General features: G+C 43.3%; 1 protein-coding gene across 3 annotated transcripts in view; it reads right to left on the reverse strand.

The window, feature by feature from the left end:
* Positions 1–1308: 1308 nt before the first annotated feature.
* GLRB (glycine receptor beta) overlaps positions 1309–25296 on the reverse strand; it is a 73114-nt gene continuing 49126 nt past the window's right edge. For 2 of the 3 annotated variants that reach the window (XM_030565134.1, XM_030565135.1), the window contains exons 9-10: positions 14619–14911; positions 1310–2847 (exon numbers count right to left, since the gene is read on the reverse strand). In XM_030565134.1, the coding sequence (XP_030420994.1) occupies positions 2551–2847; positions 14619–14911 (590 nt within the window). In that variant the 3' untranslated portion in view covers positions 1310–2550. Of the gene's footprint in view, positions 2848–14618; positions 14912–25296 lie in introns of all 3 variants that reach the window. The other variant, XM_030565136.1, reaches the window with a different exon arrangement.

Below are 25296 nucleotides of genomic sequence, written 5' to 3' on the forward strand. Positions count from 1 at the left end.
GCATTAGGGCTGAAGCAAATTCTCACTGTGTACTGGAGGAGGCCTAGGTTGCTTGTACCTTCTTCGATTCCTTCAGATAGCAGAAAATATCATTTTTTTGTTAGTCTCACTTTATATCTTAGTTTCACAAAGGACAGTGTAATAGTAACCACTGGAGTCTGTGAAATCTGACTGCAGTACTACATACACTAAGCTAATGTACTTTTGTAATCTTAAGTCACGTCATATTACAGGGTCATAGAGTCATAAAGCGTTTAAGGCCAGCAGGAACCACCAAATCATCTAGTCCAAACTTCTGTATAGCACAGGCCATCACCTGAACACTAGACCCAGCAACTAAAATTAAACCATGATATTACAGCCCTCATGGGACTAAACTATTAGGAAAGTGTGGTCTACAAAATAAAGAGCAGCTTATCATCAGAACTCCTATGTCACACTGTCATAAACAGATAGTTAAGGGTTAATGTCTCTTTTACCTGTAAAGGGTTAGGAAGCAGTGACCTGCAACACCTGACCAGAGGACCAATCAGGAAACAAGATACTTTCAAATCTCGGTGGAGGGAAGCCTTTGTTTGTATTTTTTGGGTTTTGCTTTGTTCTCTCTGGGCTCTGAGAGTGACCACATGTACCTACAGGCTCTCTAATCTCCTATTCCAATTTTGTAAGTATAAAGGTAAAAAGGTGGTATAGTCTTTTTATTTGTTTTCCTTTATTTGCAAATGTGTATTTGGCTGGAAGTATTTTAAATTGTATTTCTATTGGAGGAGGCTGTTTCTCCAATTTCTTAAGCTGACAGACCCTGTAACTTTTTACATCTAAATTTCAGAGATAGACCTTTTACTTTTTTCTTTCTTTTTATTAAAAGTTTTGCTTTTAAGACCTGTCTGATTTTTTTCCCTTTGTTGAGGCTCAAGGGAATTGAGTCTGTACTTAACAGGGAAGGAGAAGGGAGGGGAAGGGTGGAATCCCTTTGTTTTAGATTCACGGAGCGTGAATCTCTCTCTCTCTCCAGGAGACCTAATTTCTCTATGTTGTGATTCAAGGAGTTTGAATCACGGTAATCTTCCAGGGTAACCTAGGGAGGGGAAGGCTGACAAAGGCAACGGTGAGGAAAGGGGTTTACTTTCCTTGTGTTAAGATCTAGGGGGTCTGGGTCTTGGGGGTCCCCAGGGAAGGTTTTGGGGGGACCAGAGTGTATCAGGCTCTCGAATTCCTGATTGGTGGCAGCTTATCAAATCTAAGCTGGTAATTAAGCTTAGAGGAATTCAAGCTAGTACCCCAATTTCTGGACTCTAAGGTTCAGATTGGGGAAAGATACTATGACACACACCCTTACTACATTTAGGATTTCATTTTCAACAAGCAGCAGCAGCATAAATGGGTTGGTATGGACAGACACTGCACTCCTGCTCTCTGGCCTCTGCACAAGATGACTTTTTGTATGGGCCTCAGCCTTTGAGTTGTTCAGAATCAGAAACCTGTCCCTTTCACTATAGTTGCTAGGCCTCACTTTTGGTGATCTGTTCTAACTTGTTGAAATGCAAACCTTGAATATGGGTCATGATGAAATTTGACCATGGGAAGAATGGGTTCACTTATATTCAAGCCTTTTAAACTTCAGAAACTGCAACCCATGCAAACCAGACAAGACTGTGACTCCTACACTGCAAGCTTGGAAGGGTTTGCCACACATAAGTAAGGTACAGAATTTAGACCCTACCTTGTGATGCTGCTCCACAATTCCTGTTGCTTAGAAGCCTGGAGAGCGGCCTGTTGATAGATTTGGGGGGGGCATGTTCTAGAAATAGCAAATACAGCCTCTAGCCCCAATTTCTCCTCTGCCTGCAGGTTTTCTAACGTGTGCCTTGTGGAGATGGCAATAAATATTGGACCAAATTTTTGGTTGCAAACACATTTTCACTCACTTTTGCAGTGGGTTTGCTTGAAGGATGCAAAGTAATATTTCTAAATGAGATAATTTTACAAAATTAGTTATTCTCTGATCTTTATTTTTTCACATAGACAAGATCAGCTTAGTCAATACTTTCTTCACTTACTTACAAAGTCTAAAGAATATTAATTACAACTTAGCTTTTTCTTTAACAGTGCCATTTAAAATTATACAAGAACAGATTTTTTATCTGAAAGTCATAAGAAGAGTTGTTAAATACTACACGTACTAGAATATTGATCTTAATACTCAACATGCACATCAGTTTCATTATCAGAAACACTTTAAATCTGTATGTTAATAACTGAAGAGAATTATTTTGCTTTAATAATGTGGTATGCATCATCCTTCATATATTCCTAAAGCAGGATGTATGTTGTACATTTATATACAACAGTTGGTTTCAGCACAGACATTGCAGTGTCATGCTTTCATTCAAAATTAAGATGCCATATTTTTATTACAATCGCATGGCATCTCAAATGCAATATATTGCTTTGCAAATGCAAAATAATTTCACAGACTGGCCTTCATGATTGGGGAAGAGAATAATGAAATGAGATATATTTTACACAAATGAAAAAATAAAAGATTTATCATAAATATATGGACCAGTATATGACATTGAAGAACAAGAAGCAGAAAGGAAACAATGCTCTTGCATAAAGATCAATTCGCTTTGCTGCTGATGGAATGACAGGCTTGGGAGGAGGTGGCTTCTTGTTGTTCTTTGCTTGGGATTTCCCGAGTCCACTGTTGACTTCAATGGGCTTTCCGTAACAGTCATAGTTTGATAATTCAAAATCTCTTGGCAAGCTTCCAACGATGCTGAAATCATTGGATCTCAGATCAGATTTCGAGGTGCAAACTTTTTTGCATCTGGTCTCGCCAACCTATGAAATAAAGAGTTTGGGAAATCATGATCTACTCACAAATATTTTATTCACAAACAAAATGCACCTGTGAGAGAACGCAGCAAACAAATATATATGAAATTACTTGTTGATGGGGATTCACAACATTAGCTTAATTTGCAGGAATGCTTGTAATATAGAGTACTTAAGGATGATCAGCCTATCATATAAACTAATCTAAACATTCATAATTATATAATTTTGCATATACAAGGTGCCTCATGCTGTGGAACTAACTATGCTATATTGCTAGATTATATTTTAAGGCTACAGAGAGAGAGGATATTTTTTCTAAGTGGATTCAGAGCACAAGAAAGTTGTTAGACTGATATCATTTAATACTTACGTTACACTGGGGCTCAGAAGCTGCAATTAGGATTGGAATCTGGAAATTGAAGTACTTTATCCACCAAGCTTGAACACAGAAAGGTTCCCCATACCAGATGGCTAATATGCTTAAACCCTGTGAGGGAACTCCTTTAAAGGAGAGAGAGTACCCTCCTTGTATCAATAGTCCTTGTCCCTCTATAATGACTGCAACAAAGGTAATACAGCATTTTCCCAGAGTCACTGCTAGAGGATCTCATGAATGGAAAACTCCTCTGAGAGACTGAAGGGCAACCTTTCTCCCAGCTGTCTGTTCCCTCAACACTCCTGGGGTAAAGGGGAGCAGATCATGGGGAAGGGAATTTAAACTCAGCTGAGTCTGTCTCTATCCCAGACTTGCCCTCTTTGCTGGTACATAGAAAGGCAATTTTAAAAATAAATTGATATTTCATGTAATGAAGGACTAAGGTTTTGAAAAACAGTTACCTGGGTCCCGATACCTGATCTGCAGAGAGTTTATATTTCAGCTGTTACAAACACCATAAAAAGATTAATCCAGTCAGCCTGAAGAGATTTGGAGACCACTGCTAAGCATCAATGGAAGGTGGATATCTAACTGTCTTCTGTGCATTTGAAAACCTCTCCCAGAGACTCCTTTCATTTTAGAATATTCAGAGAAGCAGTCAAAAAATAAAAATGTAAGTATACTGGTTTAACAGGTAATTTCAGGATTGGAAAGCACATCAGGACTTTTGGATCAACTGAAAAATATTTTGGGGTTTATATTTTACCCCTCTTTGAAAACTGCCAAGGTACACTGCATAAAAATAAATCCTAGCATCAGGATAGGTACATCATACTATCACTGCTCATTTATTTATTTTTCTTATCTGATCACAATGGTTTTGGGGGAGGTAATCAAGTGTTCCATTATGACCATGGGGTTCATCATATGGTGCCACATTTGCCAAACTTAATTTTGTAGACAAAAATGGAGGATTTGCAAATAGAATGCACTAATGTTGCTGTGCTAGTTACCCAACAAAAATCAGTTTTTTTTAAATGATACGTTTTACTTCAGAGATAAGACAAAAAACAAACAAAAACAAAACATGTTTGGATGCTGCAACTGCATCTGCCTGAGCAGCAAGAAAGGAGAACTTGAAGGATTGTGGCCGAAGTCAGTTTTTAATTTAAATGTTTTAGATCAAGAGTCATTGACTTCTTTTTTCTTCACTTGTTATTAATCTGTATGTATTTTAGGGTATCTGACTCATTTTGTCATGATTAAAACCAATCAGGTTTGATGAATGGATATACCATAGACTCATAAGAACATAAGAATGGCTGTACTGGGTCAGACCAAAGGTCCATCCAGCCCAATATCCTGTCTTCCGACAGTGGTTTTACAGAGGGTTTGGGTGCACTCTGGATGTTTACTTTTGGGTGTAATTTCAGCACATTTTTCCTACTAATGTGCTTTTTTGCATTCAAGATAATGATTGGGGCCCAAGAACTTTATTAAAGATGCTGATGACACTAATGAAGCATTAGAGGGAGTCAGAGGGTAATTTGTTGCCAGGCTGATTCTAGTAAAGCAGTGGTCACCAACCAGTGGATCGCGATTGACTGGTCGATCCCAGAGGATCTTCCACTCAATCACGATCTCAGGTGGTGCAGCATGCCTGCCACTAAGACAGGCTCCCTACCCCGGCCCCATGCCGCTCCCAGGAGCAACTAGCGCAGCCCCTCGGCCTTGGGGGTCTCCCTCCACGTACTGCTCCTGGTTGCAAGTACCACCCCCACAGCTCTCATTGCAGAAAGGGGAAGCACGCAGAGCCACGTGTCCCCCACCCCCTCCATGGACACACTGGCCCATTCCGGGAGCAGTATGGGGCCGGGGTAGGCAGAGAACCTGCTGTAGCCTCGCTGCATCTGCCACTGACCGGGAGCTAACAGAGGTAAGTACTGCCTGGTGGGAGGCCTAGCACGATGGGGTCTTGGTCCAATGTAAGGGCTCCTATGTGCTATTGTAAAATACACATTGAACAACAATAAATTTATTCCGTTTGCACAAAACACATGTAATCAAGTCATGATCACTTTTACCTAAGCAACCACTAACTTTTATTTGTCAATATGAGATGTGGTAATAGAATCTTCCACAAAATGGTTGCAACAATTTCTGAGTTAGTAAAATTGTCATCCATAATTTCTAGAAATTCCAAGGATGTTTTAGTACTGGCAACATGAGACTTCCTGCATATGTTCTTAGATTGAAGTTCCTCCTGAAAGAGTTTTTTTCTCTCTACACACTATAACTAGGTGCATAAGGAGCCAGTCATCCTGTTCTCTAGTGTGATTTGGTGGTCCATAACAGATCAACTAGTACTCCATCTTGTGCTTTATCTCTTAGAAAACTGATCTATTGAGTCTTGCCCTTAGCAGGCAAACCTGATGCTAATACACAATGTGATGAGTTCCTAGAATCATCACCTAGAATGTATTCTATCTATATGTTTTTAGGGCAGTTTGACTAAGTTTCTTGTGTTTTACCAAGGAAGTTGGTATGATACTAAAGTACCATCTTTTCTGTAAATTCTCAACACTTGTCCCTAAACCATCTTTATGGTAGAGCAATAGCATCAGAAGTAATGCTTAGCTACAAAAGACACAAACCAACAAAACCCAAGGTGCCCATGGTCTGCTTCTCTTGAAGTCAGCAACAGGTCAAAGGTATTTAATATTGCCTTCACATACATACACAGTGGTTTAGCTGTCAAAGTCAAAACTGTGCACGTAATGAATCTGCAAGAAAAATCTCTGAGGTTAAAGCACACAGGTGAAGGAAAAAGCACTATAGTAAGATCAAAGGAATGGTCATATAGATTATAAATCAGCATAGATGAACATAATATGCATCAGATGCCAAAGCCCAGAAATATGTTAGCAATGCTCTGAGAAGATTAGCAAGAAATATGCCTATTTCTCCTTAAGACAGACTGAGTTGGGGGTGTTATCACCATCTTCAGGGAGCCATTCATCATCTGCCAAAATCATTATTCTTTTAGCAAATGTTCAGTTCAGTCATCAGCACACATGTGTGCTTCTATAAACGGGCATGATGAAAATGTGACTTTTCAAATCCAGGAGAATTTGCCAGAGTTAACAATGTAATCTCTCTCTGCAATCACACCACGAGTGGTAGCAAAGAAAAAATGACTCATTTTTCAAACAGTTCTCCTTTTCCCTGTTTTTTTCACTATATGATGTTACTCTGCAGTGGGAAAAAAAATCAAACTCCCACAGTGGTTACCATTAAAAAGTCAAAATTTGCTAAAAAAGAAAAAAAAAAGTTACCACAGCATCAGAGATTATCAAAATTTTCTCGATGCTTAGGACCAGTGATATCTGTGGAAACTGTGTGGTAAAAGTTGGCTCCTGATATGTAGATTGACATGCATTAGAGCTTTCTGCACTAGCAAAAGCTACAACAGCAACTGAATCTTCCTTTGTTTTCTCACACATAGGTGTTCATGTGATTTTGTTAGATCTACCAGATGCCTTTTGATAGCAGTGACTATGAAGCCCTGTTAACATATCTGTAAACACTAGCACTTCCCTTTATACGTGTCAGTCTTATCGCTCACAGATTCTAGACGGTAATTTGGGGCAATTGGTTTTCTTTACTAAGGACTCTCTCATGTGTAATTCTGCAGGGTTCTGTCTTGTCTCATTTCATTCAGTATGTATATGGATGATATATAGGAGATCAGACGAGATGATCTAATGGGCCTTTCTGGCCTTAAACTCTATGACTCTATGACAGTTGCGAGGGTTACTGAAGAGGCTGTGAGGATTGCAATAGACTGATGACACCCAGCTGTATTTCTCTTTCTCAGCCAAGTCAGCCTGTACTGCTGAACACCTCATCAAGGGTTTGGGTAGAGAGGAAGTTTAGCTATCTGAAGTGTAGGCTGGGGAAGATGATGCTGATAGAATTATCGCCGCATTTCCAGATGTTCCTATCTGTCCTCTCAGCCATGGGTGTGTGCCCACTTTTTGTTTCTAGAGTTCACAATCTGAAGCTGTTGTTGAAACCCTTGTTGTTCTGAGTGCAGAATTGAAGAGAAAGGCATTTCTCCATCTTTCTCTGGCTCAGAAATTGGGGCAATTTCTTAAGACCTGCCATATATGATCCCTTTGTCATACTGTCACAGCTGCACTGAACAGAAAAACTCAAGCTAGGCTCCCACTGGTTTAAAAGAGGGAGTTTCTACCAGGGAGGGGCTTTCTTGACTTTGGAATTTACTTTTATTCCCCACTCTCAGTTCTAAATAGCATCAATCTTAACCTTTAGAACATGCTGCAAAGGCCACCATTTTACACAGACTGGGAACTGGAGAAGCTAAGGCAGGCAGAGTGGTATGTTGATGAGGCTTTCTGGGACAGTGTAGATTTGTCCCATCTCCAATCAAACACCTCTGCACTGTTAAGTAGGATGAAAGGCCCAGGGAAGGAGAGCAGTCAATGGGAGCAGAGGGAAACCTTCCAATAGTTGGGACCCTTCTTCCAGATGATGTTGGGGTATTCTCTTGCACTGAGGTTATCTCTCCAGGGGAGGGAACTCAGTCATTAGGAAAAGGCAGGTGTTAGTAATGAGAGTTTCAATCATTAGAAATAGAGATAGCTGAGTTTGTGATGACTGGGAGAACCGTATGGTGACTTGCCTGCCTGGTGTGAAGGTTGCAGATATCTCAAGGCTTCTAGATAGACTTATGTGTAGTGCTGGGGAGGAGTAGGTGGTACATGCAGGTATCAATAACATAGAGAAGGGTTGGAGAGACATCCCTGAGGCCAAATTTAGGCTGCTAGGAAAGAGCCTGAAATCCAGGACCTCTATGGTAGCATTCTCAGAAATGCTTCCAGTTCCATGCGCAGGGACAGGTAGGCAGACAGAGCTTCAGAGTCTCAATGCGTGGATGAGATTTAGGGGTTTAGAGTTATTAGGAACTGGGGAAACTTTTGGATTAGGGGGAGCCTATACAGGAAGGATGGTCTCCACCTAAACCAAAGTGGATCCAGACTGCTGGCACTTAACATTAAAAAGGTTGCAGAGCAGTTTTTAAACTAAGAGATGGGGCAAAGCCAACTGCTGCAGCAGAGCACGTGGATCGGGCAGAGACTTCTCTTAGAGGAGAGTCTATTGACAGAGATTCTCTAGGTTCTAGTCAGGAGGAGAGGATGGAAGAGGATAAAGTATGGGCCAGATCAGACGAGAAACATTCACATAAAAAGAATCTGACATATCAGAAAAGGGCAGACAATTAAACAGTGACAAGTTTTTAAAGTACTTGTACACAAATGCTAGGAGTCTAAATAATAAGACGGGTGAACTAGAGTGCCTCGTGTTAAAGGAGGATATTGATATAATAGGCATCACAGAAACCTGGTGGAGTGAGGACAATCAATGTGACACAATCATTTGGGGGTACAAAATATATCGGAAGGACAGAACAAGTCATGCGCGGGGGGGAGGAAGGGGAGAAGGGGAGGGACACTATATGTGAAAGAAACTGTAGAATCAACTGAAGTAAAAATCTTAAATGAATCCACATATTCCATAGAATCGCCATGGATAGTAATTCCATGCTCTAATAAGAATATAACAGTAGGGATGTATTATCGACCACCTGACCAGGACAGTGATAGTGACGATGAAATGCTAAGGGAGATTAGAGAGGCTATCAAAATAAAGAACTCGATAATAGTGGGGGATTTCAATTATTCCCATATTGACTGGGTACATGTCACCTCAGGACGAAATGCAGAGACAAAATTTCTCGATACTTTAAAAGACTGCTTCTAGTAGCAGCTGGTACAGGAACCCACAAGGGCAGAGGCAATTCTCAATGTAGACCTGAGTGGAGCGCAGGATCTGGTCCAAGAGGTAACTATAACAGGACCACTCGGAAACAGTGACCATTAAATAATAACATTTAACATTCCTAATCTACTAGAGTTCTTTGAAGGGGTCAACAAACATATGGACAAGGGGGATCCAGTAATCATAGTATACTTAGGTTTCCAGAAAGCCTTTGACAAGGTCCCTCACCAAAGGCTCTTATGTAAATTAAGTTGTCATGGGATAAGAGGGAAGATATTTTCATGGATTGAGAACTGGTTAAAAGACAGGGAACAAAGTGTAGGAATAAATGGTAAATTTTCAAAACAGAGGGGGTAACTAGTGGTATTCCCCAAGGGTCAGTCCTAGGACCATTCCTATTCAACTTATTCATAAATGATCTGGAGAAAGGGGTAAACAGTGAGATGGCAAAGTTTGCAGATGATACTAAACTGCTCAAGATAGTTAAGACCAAAGCAGACTGTGAAGAGCTTCAAAAAGATCTCACAAAACTAAGTGACTGGGCAACAAAATAGCAAATGAAATTTAATGTGGATAAATGTAAAGTAATGCACATTGCAAAAATAATCCCAACTATACATACACTATGATGGGGGCTTATTTAGCTACAACTGATCAGGAAAGAGACCTTGGAATCATTATGGATAGATCTCTGAAGACGTCCATGCAGTGTGCAGCAGCAGTCAAAAAAGCAAATTGGATGTCAGGAATCATTTAAAAAGGGATAGAGAATAAAACGGAGAATATTTTATTGCCCTTATATAAATCCATGGTACGCCCACATCTTGAATACTGCGTACAGATGTGGTCTCCTCATCTCAAAAAAGATATACTGGCATTAGAAAAAGTTCAGAAAAGTACAACTAAAATGATTAGGGGTTTGGAACAGGTCCCATATGAGGAGAGATTAAAGAGGCTAGGACTTTTCCGCTTGGAAAAGAGGAGACTAAGGGGGGGATATGCTAGAGGTATATAAAATCATGAGAGGTGTGGAGAAAGTGAATAAGGAAAAGTTATTTACTTGTTTCCATAATATAAGAACTAGGGGCCATCAAATGAAATTAATGGGCAGCAGGTTAAAAACAAATAAAAGGAAGTTGTTCTTCACATAGCGCAGTCAACCTGTGGAACTCCTTGCCTGAGGAGTTTGTGAAGGCTAGGACTATAACAGGGTTTAAAAGAGAACTAGATAAATTCATGGAGGTTAAGCCCATTAATGGCTATTAGCCAGGATGGGTAAGGAATGGTGTCCTTAGCCTCTGTTTGTAAGAGAGTGGAGATGGATGGCAGGAGAGAGATCACTTGATCGTTACCTGTTAAGTTCACTCCCTCTGGGGCACCTGGCATTGGCCACTGTCGGTAGACAGGATACTGGGCTGGATGGACCTTTGGTCTGACCCAGTATGGCCGTTTTTATGACTGAGAGGCATGATAAGGACTGGCATTTCCAGGTGAGCCTGGGTATTTTTTGCATTTTATTTTAAATCTCTGGTTGGTTATTTTCTAGTTTTGGGAAGAGGGGAAGTTACTGTTTTTATATGTACCTTTAATAATGTTATGGGTGCCCAGAGCCCAGGATAGATTCTGTTTTATTGATTATAAATTGAATGAATAAATAAATAAGAATAACACCTGTTGCCAGACTAAGCCCCATGCAGGCGGTATATCTACCCTACTAAGAGGAATGGTTTGGGTGCACTCTGGATGTTTACTTTTGGGTGTAATTTCAGCACATTTTTCCTACTAATGTGCTTTTTTGCATTCAAGATAATGATTGGGGCCCAAGACCTTTATTAAAGATGCTGATGACACTAATGAAACATTAGAGGGAGTCAGAGGGTAATTTGTTGCCAGACTTATTCTAGTAAAGCAGTAGTCACCAACCGATGGATCGCGATTGGCTGGATGATCCTAGAGGATCTCCCACTCAGTTGCGATCTCAGGTGGTGCAGCGTGCCTGCCACTAAGACAGGCTCCCTACCCCAGCCCCAAGCCGCTCCCAGAAGCAGTCGGCACAGCCCAGAGACCTCAGGGGTTGGGGGCGCCCTCTGCGTACTGCTCCTGGTTGCAAGTACTACCCCCACAGCTCCCATTGGCTGGGAGAGCTGCGGGGGCAGTGCTTTCAGAGAGGGGAAGCACGCAAAGCCACGTGCCCCCCACCCCCTCCATGGGCACATTGGCCCCTTCCGGGAGCAGTATTGGGCTGGGGTAGGCAGGGAACCTGCCTTATCCTCACTGTGTCCACTACTGACCAGGAGCTACCAGAGGTAAGTACTGCCTAGTGGGAAGCCACACTCCAACCCTCATCCCTGAGCCCCTTCCCAGAGCCAGCACCCAAACCCCTTTCTGCATCCCAGCCCTGAGCTTCCTCCCAAAGTCAGCACCCCATAGCTCCTCCTGTACCCAAACTCCCTCCCAGAGCCCACATCCTTCACCCCCTCCTGCACCCCTTCCCAAGCCTGGTGAAAGTGAGTGAGGGTGGGGGAGCACCCACATGGCAGCCAAGCTCCCCTCATCCCCCTCCCACCTCCTCCTCCCCATAGCACACCGTGTCCCCGCTCCTCCACCTACCACCCAGTGTTTCCCACCCAGTCACCACCAAACAACGGTTTGGCAGCATTACCGTGCTCCAGGAGGGAGGGGGAGGAGTGGGAATGTGGCGCGCTCATGGGAGGAGGCAGGGAAGAGGCGGGGCCTGGAATTGGGGAAGGAGTTGGAATAGGGGCAGGGAGGGGGCGGAGTTGGGGCAGGGACTTTGGGTAAGGGGGTGGAATGGGGGCGGGGCACGGGGGCAGAGAGGGGTAGAGCACTCACGGGAAAGAGGGGAAGTCAGCAGCATTCCTATATTTTTTTTTACTCTGAAATTCTCCATCTCTTTTAAAACATCATTTCTCCCTTGCTTTCTGTATGCTTCTTAATGTCTTCCTCTTTTGTTCATTGGTTTTCATGCCTTATTCTGTTCATCATTAAGTATTTCCTCACCCTGGTTTCTGTAATCTGTACTAGAGATAGGCCCAAGTTGTATAATTTGGATCTACTTTTGAGCTCCTTTCAGCCCTTCGTAGTATGAAGAACCAGCTCTGAAATGTGGATTTGGATTTCAGAGCTCTCCAAAATGTCAGGCAGTTCAGATATGGAGTTTTCAGTCAAGCACACTTTTAATTTCCAAACTTGGGTGCCAAAATTTAGGCACTTAAGCCCATAGTTGGACACCTAAATAAGTAGGCTTATTGGAGAAGTGCTGAGCATGCAACCCTCCTCAGCACCTCTACCAATCAGACTATTTATGTAGATACCTAAATATGGATTCAGGTGCTTAACTTTAGGCACCCAACTTTGAACGTTTTGACTTCGTTCCCTCGGCCCTGAAATAAGCAAAATACAGTGTGTCAAGGTCAAAAAGAATTAAAGCTGAAATGTTGAGGATATGGAGCACTTTGGCCCTCTCCAGGAGTTACCAGTCTCAGAACACCTGTTCTTAAAGGGACTGCATCTTGGAACGGAGAATCAGCTAGACCCAAACCCCACTATCATTTAAGGAGACAACCCTATTACAGAGACAAATTCTGTCCTACTACATAAATGCTTCCAAAATTTCTCAGAAAAAGCAGTGTTTCATTTGTACCTATATTATGGCCAGCAGAAGCCATAAGCACAGCTCTCTCTATCCAGCAAACATTATTCCCACCAGGAGAAAAAGGTGTTCACATATAAGGGTCCCTGATAGCTTGGAGGAACACACAAAACTGTGCAGGCCAAACCGTCTTCATCTTGGAGTGCCCTACCCAGGCTCCTGTAATGAATGACCCACAGAGTAGGCCCCTGCATTTTCTGGGGAGAGAAATCAGGACTTGAGTACAAGCCTTTATCCCACTTCTGCCCCTCCGTTGTGTGTGTGTATGCTGGGAGGGAATATTTCTGTTGATTGTCTATGCACAATCCCTTACCTACATCTGGCCCTTAAAATCTATAGTGATATGCCATCTTTTAGGAAAGCTTTGCAGAACACTACTATAGTATAGCACAGATGAAAGACATGATCACAGAGAAACACCTAATGTTCTTACACAGCGTGGTTAAAGCAATTAAAAGGACCTCACACAGTGGATAGGGGATATGCAACCAGAGGAATACATGATTTGGATAGAGGATCACATAGATCTGTTTTAGCTAGCAACACCATAGTCATTTTAAAATGTTAACCTTGATTAAGCTGCACAAAAGTAATCAATTTTAACAAAAGTAATCAATAGATTCCATGCTGCTCTGCTGGAATGTTGTATCTACGCTATTCTGTTGTAAGGAATTACTGAAATTGGTACCCATCCTAACACAAAGAGCATGGTCATAATTCCCAACTGCTCATGCTCAGTGCACCAGTGTTGCTATGCCACCTGTACTCCTCCCCACAATCCAGGGATGACTGGGGGTCAAGAATGGCTCCTTGCACAAGCTAAAGCAGCCACAGGGTTGGTTTAACTTATGCCAGCCAGAATGATTTCCTAGGGACTCTACTGCCAGCTGGGAATTGGTGGAGTATACCATAGTCCAACCCCAGCATGTTGCTGGTGCTGGTGGACTAGTAGAAATTGGTGTATGTCAGCTTTTCACTAACCCAGACCCCCACCCCCATGCTGGGTGAATCCTCCCATGCCTTTTTAGGACAGCATTTTAAGGTAATTTGTTGGACTCAAAGTGTCCTTAGCAGGACCCCAGGCGTATTTTTGTTCATTTAAAATTGTTGAGTCATTGGAAACCATAAGCCAAATTAGTGCCTGGTATAGCTCTATATTTCCTCCTGCAGAATAGACATCAAGTTAAATATCATCTAGGACAGGCGAGGATTGGCCTGTAGAGTCCATATCTCTCTACATAAGAATGTTGTTACTGCCGTGTAAAGCCAGCATCCATATAGAAAACTTTGGCATGAGACAGTATGCATAACCATATAATGACAACTAACAGATTTCTCCATTAGCTCTAACAGCACAAGGGGGGGGCAGTTTAACAGGGAGAGATCTCCCCTATTTATACATGCCAGGACTTCTGGGTCCCTAGGATTAGAAATTCTTTACGTATAATGCAGTACAGCTATGGCCATTTCAAGCAAAGCAGTGAGACTGATGTTACTTGAGTATGCTCTTAATAAATGCTTACTGAAAGCCCGGACTGAATTAAATCCAGTTATAATTTCACAGCTGCTATTAGAAGTGCAAGATTATCATAAAGTTGCTTGTCACTTGATTTACTTGAAGCACAGCAGTAGGCATCTTATTAGGATGTTAAAAAAATGTGCTTCACGTTTTTTTCACTGGGAACATCTGAACGGAAGTCATTTGCGGTGGACTGTTCAGAATGTTGCCCATTAATGATCATGGTGCATAAAGAATAATGTGCTTTGGCTATTTCTAATCCCATTTTTAAGATTAAAACTATTAAACTATGAAAAATATTTCTTAAATAATGATGACTGGGATTCACGTATCATAGCTCTTACCTGTAAAGTGCTGATGTGCACAGGGGTCCCTGTACCATTTACTGTGTTCTTTTTGGCTACATTGCCTCCTTTCCCTTCTGCTTGATCTGCCTTGGCAATTTTTGCTTTTTCAGCTTCAATTCTCTTTGGATTGTTCAGCATTACCTGAACCACTGCATACTCAACCAGTGAAGCAAACCCAAAAAGAAGACAAACGATCAGCCAGACATCTAAGGCCTTCACATAAGACACTTTGGGAAGTTCAGCAGCAAGAGTCATACATTCAGATGCCAAGCTGAGCACCGAGAAGATACCTAGAAACAGTAAAGCAATATATTAAATTAATGAAAACTGTGCAGTCTTCTTAGCCTCTTCCCTGCTGGAGCTCTCTTCCCAGTCCCCGAAACACATATACTGCTACATTCTAATGGATGACATTTCTTATGAGTGAATGGAACTTCATGATGTAGCAGGTATGCTTTGCAAGAAATATATATACATGATACACATACCTTCAGTTAATTAATGGCTTAATAATCTAGACAGGATTTTATTAACCCCAAATGCCTTGAGAGATAGATAAACAGACAAAAAGATGTTAAATTACTTATGGTTATACACACACACAGAGTCATTTGAGTATGTGCATCTAACTCTGGGAAGATGGAAGGGAATGAAATACACTGTTAAAACTGTGTCTTTTCTGCCATATCCTTTAGTGCTAACATGATGGCCCAGAATTAAGCCAGAGGTGTCCCAGGAATCTAGACAGCATGGAAAATACTTAAAATGGTCTTTATCAGTGTAACATGTCTAAAGTACAAGTTAAAACTAGGTTTCTGGCTAAAAATCAAAAAGAAAACCTGTCCACAATTAGCTGCACAAAGGAAGGAAATAAAATGGCTAGGGACTGCATGGTGTTTTATAATCTCAGCTTCAAATGACTGGTGCTCAGAGGGGGCCTTTGTATGGTCCCAATGAGCACCACTTTCCTAGAAGGTTCTCAAAGCTCAGCAACACCCAGGGATACATCTCACTAGTGACAAATGTGGACATCACCTCAATGAAGCAGTTCAGTCACATGCAGTTATGTACTGAAAAGGCTTTCTAAATGGTTTTCAAATTAGGCACACTTACACCCTCTTCCCCAAGTCAGAACTGCCATTTTTGGTGCTATGATCTCTATTGGTAAAATTCTTCCCTCAGTTGCACCTGTGCAATCTCAATGAAGTAAGTGATGTTGGATGGATGTAAATAACTGCAAAATCTGGCCTTAAAAAGAGGCATCAAGACAGCCCATGCTATCATCTAAGTTGCTGACATATGTTGTCCAATATACACACTAAAATATTAATTCATACAGGGATTTTTTTTTCTGATCCATATCCACTTATGTTTGGAAAATTTTAATGGTCCTTATAATATTTGTGCTGCTCCATCAAATAAATTTTAAACCGAGCAGGGCACAAAATATCAGACTTTATCACACCCTTGTTTATTTTGCTTAGATTTTGGTGAGATTGTAGTGGCCAGTATATTCAGAACTGCTATAATTAGAAATTTGTCTCCTATCACCTTAGAATCTCAGATTTTATTTAGTATGAGGCATTAATCTAACACTGGCAGCTTGTCAGATATTAGCTACTAAAACAAAGATGGGGGGAATGATAATAATCAAAGTGATATGATTTCAAAGTCAAAATCTTTCAATATACTGTCTAGAAAGAGATAATATCCCTATATCATTCTAAAGCTCAAAATTCCAGCTTTCCATTGGTGTAATGCATTTATTTCCTGCCCTAGTGAGATATCAGACTGATATCACTGGGCCAAGAGTGAAAGTAGCAAATCCCTGTGCTTGAACCAGATGATTTTCCCTGTTTCATACCTGAAGCATTTGAGCACATACAAGAAATTCCCCTTTTTCCTTGCCTTTCACGTCATTATGAACCACTTATCTGAGATGATCTCATTAGAGATTTCCACTTCCCATTTTTAACAGTGGGGAGAGGAAATACAAATACAATGTTAGAGTTAAATAAAGCTCATGCCCTATTTATGTTCACTCCATAGAAAATGCTTAGTACATCTATCCACTTTCATTCAACAGCCCTGAAAATCAACACCTATTCTGAACCTGAATCACCTCACTAGTAGCCAAACAGACTACCAATATGGGCTAGTAAATATCTCTTTGTAACTGGATATTCTTTGTAATTATTTTTACTCTCTTTAAATATGTTTATTGGCCTAATAAGCTATTTTTGTTAGTATTATGTGATAGGTGCTGAAAACACTCAGTTCTTTACAGTCACTGCCCAGAAGTACATAAGATCTTGGAGCTTACAATTTTGGGCTTAAAGTTGGAAAACTAACTTGTAAATCCTACTGACTGAAAAGATTACAGCAGAGCTTTCATCAGTTTGTTCAAGAGGGCAGCTGAGACCACAATGGCCTTCTGCTAGTTTCCATTTGTCTGGAAACCTGAGGTAAAAAGTTCAGTGTCAGAGCAAAAGAAAGGAAAGAACGTTTTATCAGATTAAGGAAAGAATATAATCAGGTGGAGAAAATATTCTATTAAGTAAACATTCACTGCAAAATCAACACTGACATGGCTTAGAGAACCTGACAGCAGTTTCGTAAGTTGCACCTCTGAGTGCTGCTATATTAGGTGCTTACCTAAACTGACCCAAAGCAAAATGCTGGAATACAGTTGGGGAGAAAAAAAGAAACTCAAAAGTTGAAATATAAACAACATTTTATTCCTATGGAGCACTAAGAGGAAGGGCTTGGAGCCCCTCCACAATTTTGCTGGGTAGAGAAGTGCTTGGCCTGGACTGGGAATGTATCTGTTCCTCTTCCCTCTCCTAGGGCCCCAGATAGGTGGCAGAAGGGGTTCAGGGCTTGGCTACACTTGAGAGTTGCAGTGCTGGTGAGGGGGTTACAGCGAAGCAACTTACTCTGTGTTGACACTTGCAAAGCACGGCCAGCGCTGCAACTCCCTGGTTGCAGAGCTGGCTGTACACCAGGTCTACTTGGGGTGTAATGATTCCAGCGCTGGTGATGCAGCGCTGCTCATCAAGTGTGGCCAGCAAAAGCGCTTTTATTGGCCTCCAGGGTATTAGGAGGTATCCCAGCATATCTGTTCAGCCACTCTGCTCATTGTTTCGCACTCCACTGCCCTGGGCTCAGGTGACCCGCCCTTTAAATGCCCTGGGAATTTTAAAAATCCCCTTCCTGTTTGCTCAGCCAGGTGTGGAGTGCAATCAATCAATCAATGACCATGCCTCCACGCCCCAAACGAGCCCCAGCATGGAACACTTGCAAGCTGCAGGACCTCATCAGTGTTTGGGGTGAGGAAGCTGTGCAGTCACAGCTGCGCTCCAGCCGTAGAAATTATGATAGCTATGGCCAGATATCAAAGTCCATGCTGGAAAGGGGCCATGAACGGGCGTGGTGCAATGCAGGATTAAAGTAAAGGAGCTGCGGAGTGCCGTGAGGGAAACCGCCACTCAGGTGCTGCCCCCACGACCTGCCGTTTTTACAAGCAGCTGGATGCGATACTTGGGGGTGACCCAACTGCCAATCTGAGGACCACAATGGACAGTTCAGAGCAGGGAGAGGAGGGGAAGGGTGTAGAGGAAACCGAGAGTGAGGCTACTGAGGTGGTGGGAGACACCCAGGAGTCCCAGGAGGCATGCAGCCAGGAGCTCTTCTCAAGCCAGGAGGAAGCTAGCCAGTCGCAGCAGCTGGAACTTGTTGGTGAAGAAGAAGCAGAGGAGTGGATTCCCAGTAAGCAGCTTTTATTTTTAGGATGGAACTGTTTTGGGAGAGGAGGGTGGGGGTTATGGCTGCCTGTATGCATGCCTAGATGTGGAATAGCCCATTGATGTGGTCTATCACATCGCGGTAATTGGCCTCTTTAATCTCTTCAAAAGTTTCAGCCAGAGCATGGGCAATGAGTTGCGCGGGTTTACAGGGAGAGCTACTGTGGTCCTTGTCCCAGTCAAGCTAACGCATCTGCGCCACTGTGCCATGAGGGATGGGGGGACCATTGCTGCACACAGGTAAGCTGCATAGGGACCAGGGCGGAATCCACATTGCTGTAGAAGACCCTCCCACTGTTCCCAGGTAACCTGCAGCAGCGAGATATCTGCCAGGATAAAATCCTGTGGAAAATGTAGGGATAGTGTTCAGTGCAGGTCCCCCCCCAGTTGCTCTCTGCTTTCCCCAATGCACAGAAACCCCAGTGAGCCCTGACTCAAGAGGCTCCCCTTCCCAGGTGAGCCGTGGCAGCAACATGGCTTCATTAGTCACTCATTCCCCATTACTCACCATGTCTTCGCTGCTGTGGCCTCTCTGTGCTATGTTTGCTATGTGTAAATGATGCTACAAATAGTCTACAAACTCGTTCACTGTGATTATAAACAATGCAGCCTCTGTAATAAATGTTTCTATTTCTGTTTTTTTTAAGTGTCCTTGAATCCTCCGGCTCTATCACAGCCTGCTGAAAGCCTACAGAACTTGAGGAGGAAACCAAGAAAAAAACAAAGATTTGGTGAAAGCAGTTATGAATCAGTATGCCAGAGAGAATAAGAGGCTGCAGGACTGGAGAGAGAAAATGCATCAGTGGAGGGAAACGCAAAGCGGGAGAAAGGAATTGGCTACCAAGAAAAGCACAAAGCAGCTGATAAACCTCCTGGCGCACCAAACGGACTGTATGCAGTCACTCGTAGCTATGCAGGCAGATCACTACCGTGCTAACGCCCCCCCATCCCAAAGCTCCCTCCCCTGTGCCCCACTGTTTGCTCAAAACCCCCTTCTCCAGCATCCTGGTTCTTACCACCACCAGCTGCCCCCAACACCTGTACGTTCACCTACCAGCCCGAGAACTATGACCTTTACCCTATGGACTCAACCCCCATCACCATGCAGCATATTAATCCTGAAGTGCAGCAGGCATTGCACAGCACTCCAGGCAGGACATAGTCAAACCTCTGACTGTACAGTTCAGCACCCTACCCCCCTGCCCTTTCATGTACTGTATTTTGAATAAATGATTTCTTGGATTTTAAAACAGTTTTTATTATTGCAGAAAGTGAAACATACTGTACCCCAAGGGAAAAACAGGCACTGAAAATCATTGTAACCACTGCACTTCACTCCCGTGGAAGGCACCAAACATTACTGTTGGCTTTCAGCCTCAAATTGCTCCCTTAAGGCATCCCTAATCCTTGTAGCCCTGTGCTTGGCCTCTCTAGTAGCCCTGCTCTCTGGCTGTGCAAATTCAGCCTCCAGGTGTTGAACCTCGGAGGTCCATTCTTCACTGAATGTTTCACCCATCCCTTCACAAATATTATGGAGGGTACAGCACGCGGATATAACCACAGGGATGCTGCTTTCCCCCAAGTCTAGCTTCCCATAAAGACATCTCCAGCGCCCTTTTAAACAGCCAAAAGCGCACTCCACAGTCATTCTGCACCAGCTCAGCCTGTAGTTGAACCAGTCCTTGCTCCTGTCAAGCTCCCCTGCATACGGTTTCATGAGCCATGGCATTAACGGGTAAGCGGGGTCTCCAAGGATCACAATGGGCATTTCGATATCCCCTACTGTGATCTTGCAGTCTGGGAAAAAAGTCCCGGCCTGCAGCTTCCTGAACAGGGCACTGTTTCGGAAGATGCGTGCATCATGCACCTTTCCAGGCCAGCCTGTGTAAATGTCAATGAAATGCCCACGGTGATCCACAAGCGCTTGGAGAACCACAGAGAAATACCCCTTCCGATTAATGTACTCAGATCCCAGGTGGGGTGGTGCCAGAATAGGAATATGCGTCCCATCTATCGCCCCTCCACAGTTAGGGAAACCCATTTGTGCAAAGCTATCCAGAATGTCCTGCATGTTCTTCAGAGTCACAGTTCTTCTTAGCAGGATGCGATTAATGGCCCTGCAAACTTGCATCAACACTATTCCAATGGTCGACTTTCCCACTCCAAACTGGTTCGCGACCGATCCGTAGCTGTCTGGAGTTGCCATCTTCCAGATTGCAATAGCCAACCGCTTCTCCACTGATAGGGCAGCTCTCAATCTCGTGTCCTTGCACCGCAGGGTAGGAGCGAACTCAGCACACAGTCCCATGAAAGTGGCTTTTCTCATCCGAAAGGTCTGCAGCCACTGCTCATCATCCCAGACTTGCAGGACAATGTGATCCCACCACTCAGTGCTTGTTTCCCGAGCCCAAAGGCGGCGTTCCACAGTGCTGAGTATGTCCATTACTGCCACAAGCAATTTATTGTCATGCGTGTCAGGTGAATCGATATCATTGTCGGACTCCTCACTGTCACTTTGGAGCTGAAGGAATAGCTCAACTGCCAAACGTGATGTGCTGGCGACATTCATCAGCAAAGTCGTCAGCAGCTCGGGCTCCATTTCTAACAGAAATCGCGCTGCAGACTCACAATGGCGCCAAACTGCTGGGATGTGTAGCAATGCACCGCGGGGCGTTGGGACAGGAAGTGCAATGACCCGCACCCTTCCGTCCCCTTCCCACAACCCACAGCACCAAAATGGGACAAGGTGCTCTGTGGGATAGCTGCCCACAATGCACCACTCCCAATAGCACTGCAAATGTGGCCACACTGCAGCGCTGGTAGCTGCCAGTGTGGCCACACTGCAGCACTTTCCCTATACTGCTGTACAAAGACAGCTGTAACTCCCAGGGCTGTACAACTGTAAGTGTAGCCATACCCTTAGCCAGGAATACAGAGCAGGGCTGCTCAGTGCCAGGAACAGTACCAACCTTTGCATTTCAAAGGTTTACGGTTACATTTCAATTCCTAAACCTCATGTCCTGATTTCCCTTTATGGGGACTCCCCTACTCTGTGCACACACGCACACACTCCTCCTACCATAATGTTCTTTTCCCAGTCACATGGAACTCCTAACCTGACTTCTCTCATGGCTCCTTCTAGCAATATGGGATTCTTTTCTACCTGGATCCTCTTGAAATCCCCTTCCATATGTAACCTGCTACTTGGATTCCCTCTTTAACTTCCTTCTATCTTAGCTAATTTCTATTGCATCTTTACTGCCTGACTGGTGAGAAAGATCTTTTTCTTTTTGAAACAACCCTTGTTCAACAATGCAGCTAGTCTAAGCCTGGCTCCTCTTAATTTCATGGAAGAGGTGCCCAGTAGGACAAGTAATAACATTTCCCCTTCCTTCCCTGATTTCTGTGTGTTGCACTGTACCAGAGCACTGACTTACCAGCACGGCACCTCCTGCTGGTCATCCATGAATTAGCTCTCTAAGCCCCGGAGTGCACTCTATGGGCTAGTGTCTCACCCTCTGTTACCTACCACCTGCAGTCCCTTTATCTCCACCACATATAGGCCCTCCCAAACTACAGTGCCCCTTACCTTGGGGTGCTGCCTCTCACCCAGGGAACCCCACTCCCCTGAGCCCCCCTCACCGACCCACTGCCAGTCCTCATCTAGCCCCTTTACTCAGGGGAAAACTGCAGTCTACAATGGATACTCATCATTGGCTAGGGGGTTAGACTTGCTGCCATTCCCTACAGCCCCAGTACCTCCTTAGGCCTTCCTGTCAGGCCTCATGCTGGGAGGTCACCAGGCTTGAGCTCCCCAGCTCAGCCTGCCCATTCCCCAGCACTACTCTGTTGAAAGTACCCTGTGCTCCTAGGCAGCCTAATCCTTCCCACCCCAAGGCTAGAGTGAGACTGCCTGCCTTCTAGCTCACAGCCCTCTTTATACCAGTGCTACTGGGCCTGGATTGGCTACTACCTGTCTTCCCCTGATTGGCTCCTCAGGGAGCTCTTTCTCGGAGCTGGTTTTAACCCCTTTCTCTTTGGAGCAGGGTGCTTGCCCTGCTACATGCTCATATAGCAACTGATAGATAGTTCCTTTGCTCAGTAGACAGTTTCTGGGGTCTCTGCACAGTACAACAAATGTAGGCAGCAACCAAGAAGCTGGGTTTGAGGATATACAGGTACATAAGAATTGCCATACTGGATCAGACCTGTTTTCCACATATCCCACTTCCGTTTTAGAGTTTAACAGCCCTTGGTGGACAGTAATGGAATAACCAATTCATAGAAATTTCTTCTTAACCCCTGTCAGCTAGCAGTTGGCTTATGGCCCTAAGAATGATGATTTATAGTTCTTATTTTTTTAAATTTCTATCTGAGGCAATGGTGGGCGTTTTCATTAGGGTGCTAATCCAGCAGAGCACTTAAGTATGTATTTTACTGGACTGGGAAGTAGTCAATAATTCCTTTTTTAATCCTTCTAGCTTCTCAGCCTCAATGTTATTTTTCTGGCAATGAGCTCCACAGGTTAATTATATGTTATATAAAACAGTATTTCCTGTCATCTGTTTTAAACATACTACCTTTAAAAACCATTGGTCTCCTCTTTATTCTTATTTGAGAAAAGGTACACAGACGCACCTGATTTGCCTTCCTTGTGACACTGTTTATTTTGTAGACTTCTATCATGTCCCCTCTTATTAATCTCTCTAAATTAACAGATCTAATCTTGTCACAGTCTCTCTTCAAATGGAAGCCTTTACATGTCTCTAATTATTTTGTGGCCTTTCTTTGTATTTCTGTTAAATTTTATATGAGATAGGATGACCAGAACTAGCAGAATTCATGGTGAGGCATATCACTGATTTGTGTAATGACATTAAAATAGTTTCATCACTATTTTCTCTCTTATTCTCTATACATCCTAACTTTTTTCTTTTCTTTTTTTTTGACAACTGCTGCAGAGGAAATGTCATACACAGCAACCCCCAGGTCTCTCTCCTGAGCAGTTAATTTAGAATCCAGGCATATGAGAAGTTCAAATTCTTCCTTTCAATGTGTATTACCTGGCATTTGTCAATAAAATTTCATCTGCCACTGTACTGCCAATTTATGTAGCTTTATTAGATTTCTCTGCAATTCTTCAGTCTTCTTTAGTTTTAACTAACATAAATAACCATATGTCCTCTGCAAATTTTGTCCAGTCCCACTTGTTTGATGGATACCAGCAGGTTGTGCTGAGATCAACCTACTGAATCTCATGTGCTGCTAAGCCTCCTGTGTCTGAGTAGTGATTAGTCACTGTTCCAAGTTCTGGCTCTCAAGTGCTCTCCCCAGCTGCAGACCCCATATGTGACACCCTTTTTGGGCAGTAGGACCCTGAACCCTGGATGCTTAGGCCCAGGAACCAGTGCCATAGCCCTCCTGAGCCCCCAGTTGTTTAGACCCATTCTCCCCCAAGAATAATCTGGCTGGCGGAGCTCTGATTTTCCTAGTTACACCCAATGGGCACCACATACTAGTAAAGTAAGGTACACAGTTTAGCAAAGGAATTTCTTAAACAGACTTTACTCTTAGAAAGCATAAGAGAATTAGAGATCTATTGAAAACAAACTCTCGAATGCAATCCAATTTAAACTAATCTGACCCTCTTTTGGGACTCAATGGATTTGATCCAAATCTTTGGAGGAGGCAAAGACAACCGTTTTTTTCAACACCCTCCTGCTACGTCATGTGCTCTTGGTGATGAAAAGTCTCCCCTGGGCTTGCAGAAGCCCTCTTTTATTAATAGTCTGTCCCCCTTTGGTCAGCTAAAGAAAAAACACAGCTCTTCTAGTCTAGTCACGTGATTAGGCTGGTGGGGATTCCAGCTCCCTCCTCTCCAAACAGGTTTTTGTGAAGACACAGTTCAGTCAAAGGCAGAGGACCTGTAGGCAGAAACCTCAATGTTAAAGCAGGTGAGAGTCATTCAATATTGATGGTAACTTGACTTCTGTGGCACACCTTTCCAGACATAGCTCCTCACTGCTTGCCAGGTTCCTGCTACCAAATGGATGATCTAATTCAGTGGTTCTCAACTAGGGGTCCGATGCCCCCTGGGATGCCACGAGCAGGTTTCAGGGGGTCTGTCAAGCAGGGCCAGTGTTAGACTCACTGGGGCCCAGGGCAGAAAGCTGAAGTCCCACTGCATGGGGCTGAATCCCAGGGCCCTGAGCCCTTCCACCTGGGACTGAAGTTGAAGCCTGAGCAATTTACCTTCCTGGCAGCCCCAGGCAATTACACTGCTTGCTACCCGCCACCCCAGCTTTTATATGCAGAAAACTAGGTGTAGTGGCACAGGTGGACTGTGGAGTTGTTTTATAGCATGTTGAGTGAGGGAGAGGGCTCAGAAAGAAAAAGATTGAGAACTCCTGATCTAATTCATAATAACCGCTACAAGTACAAATAGAGTTCATAAAACTAACTGGAATTAGTAATTGTACACAGACATATTCCCTACATTAACATGTCAATTCTTATGATTAATTAGTGAACATAATAAATAGCTTCTGCCCACTGACTTTCAATGTGTCTTGTGTTCCTAAGTCACTCGAACACTACTGAAAATTCCACCCATGGAATTTAGGCACAATTATGTTTATTTCTTGAACCAATTCCTTAGGACTGAATTGACAGTAACCACTCTCTCCTCTTATGGCTCTCTATAGCTTGTATTGATAGTAGCCACCCTCTCCTCTTATGGCTCTCTATAGCTAGCTATTCCAGAAGCAATCTTTTAAGGTGTGGAGCAATTGCTTCTCCAAAGGTTGTACAAATGTGACATGGTCAGTCGAGATACAGAGAGTTAACAAAACCCATTACTGTTGCTTTGTTGG

Source organism: Gopherus evgoodei, chromosome 5 (genome assembly GCF_007399415.2).
Source record: "Gopherus evgoodei ecotype Sinaloan lineage chromosome 5, rGopEvg1_v1.p, whole genome shotgun sequence".
Classification (NCBI taxonomy): domain Eukaryota; kingdom Metazoa; phylum Chordata; order Testudines; family Testudinidae; genus Gopherus; species Gopherus evgoodei.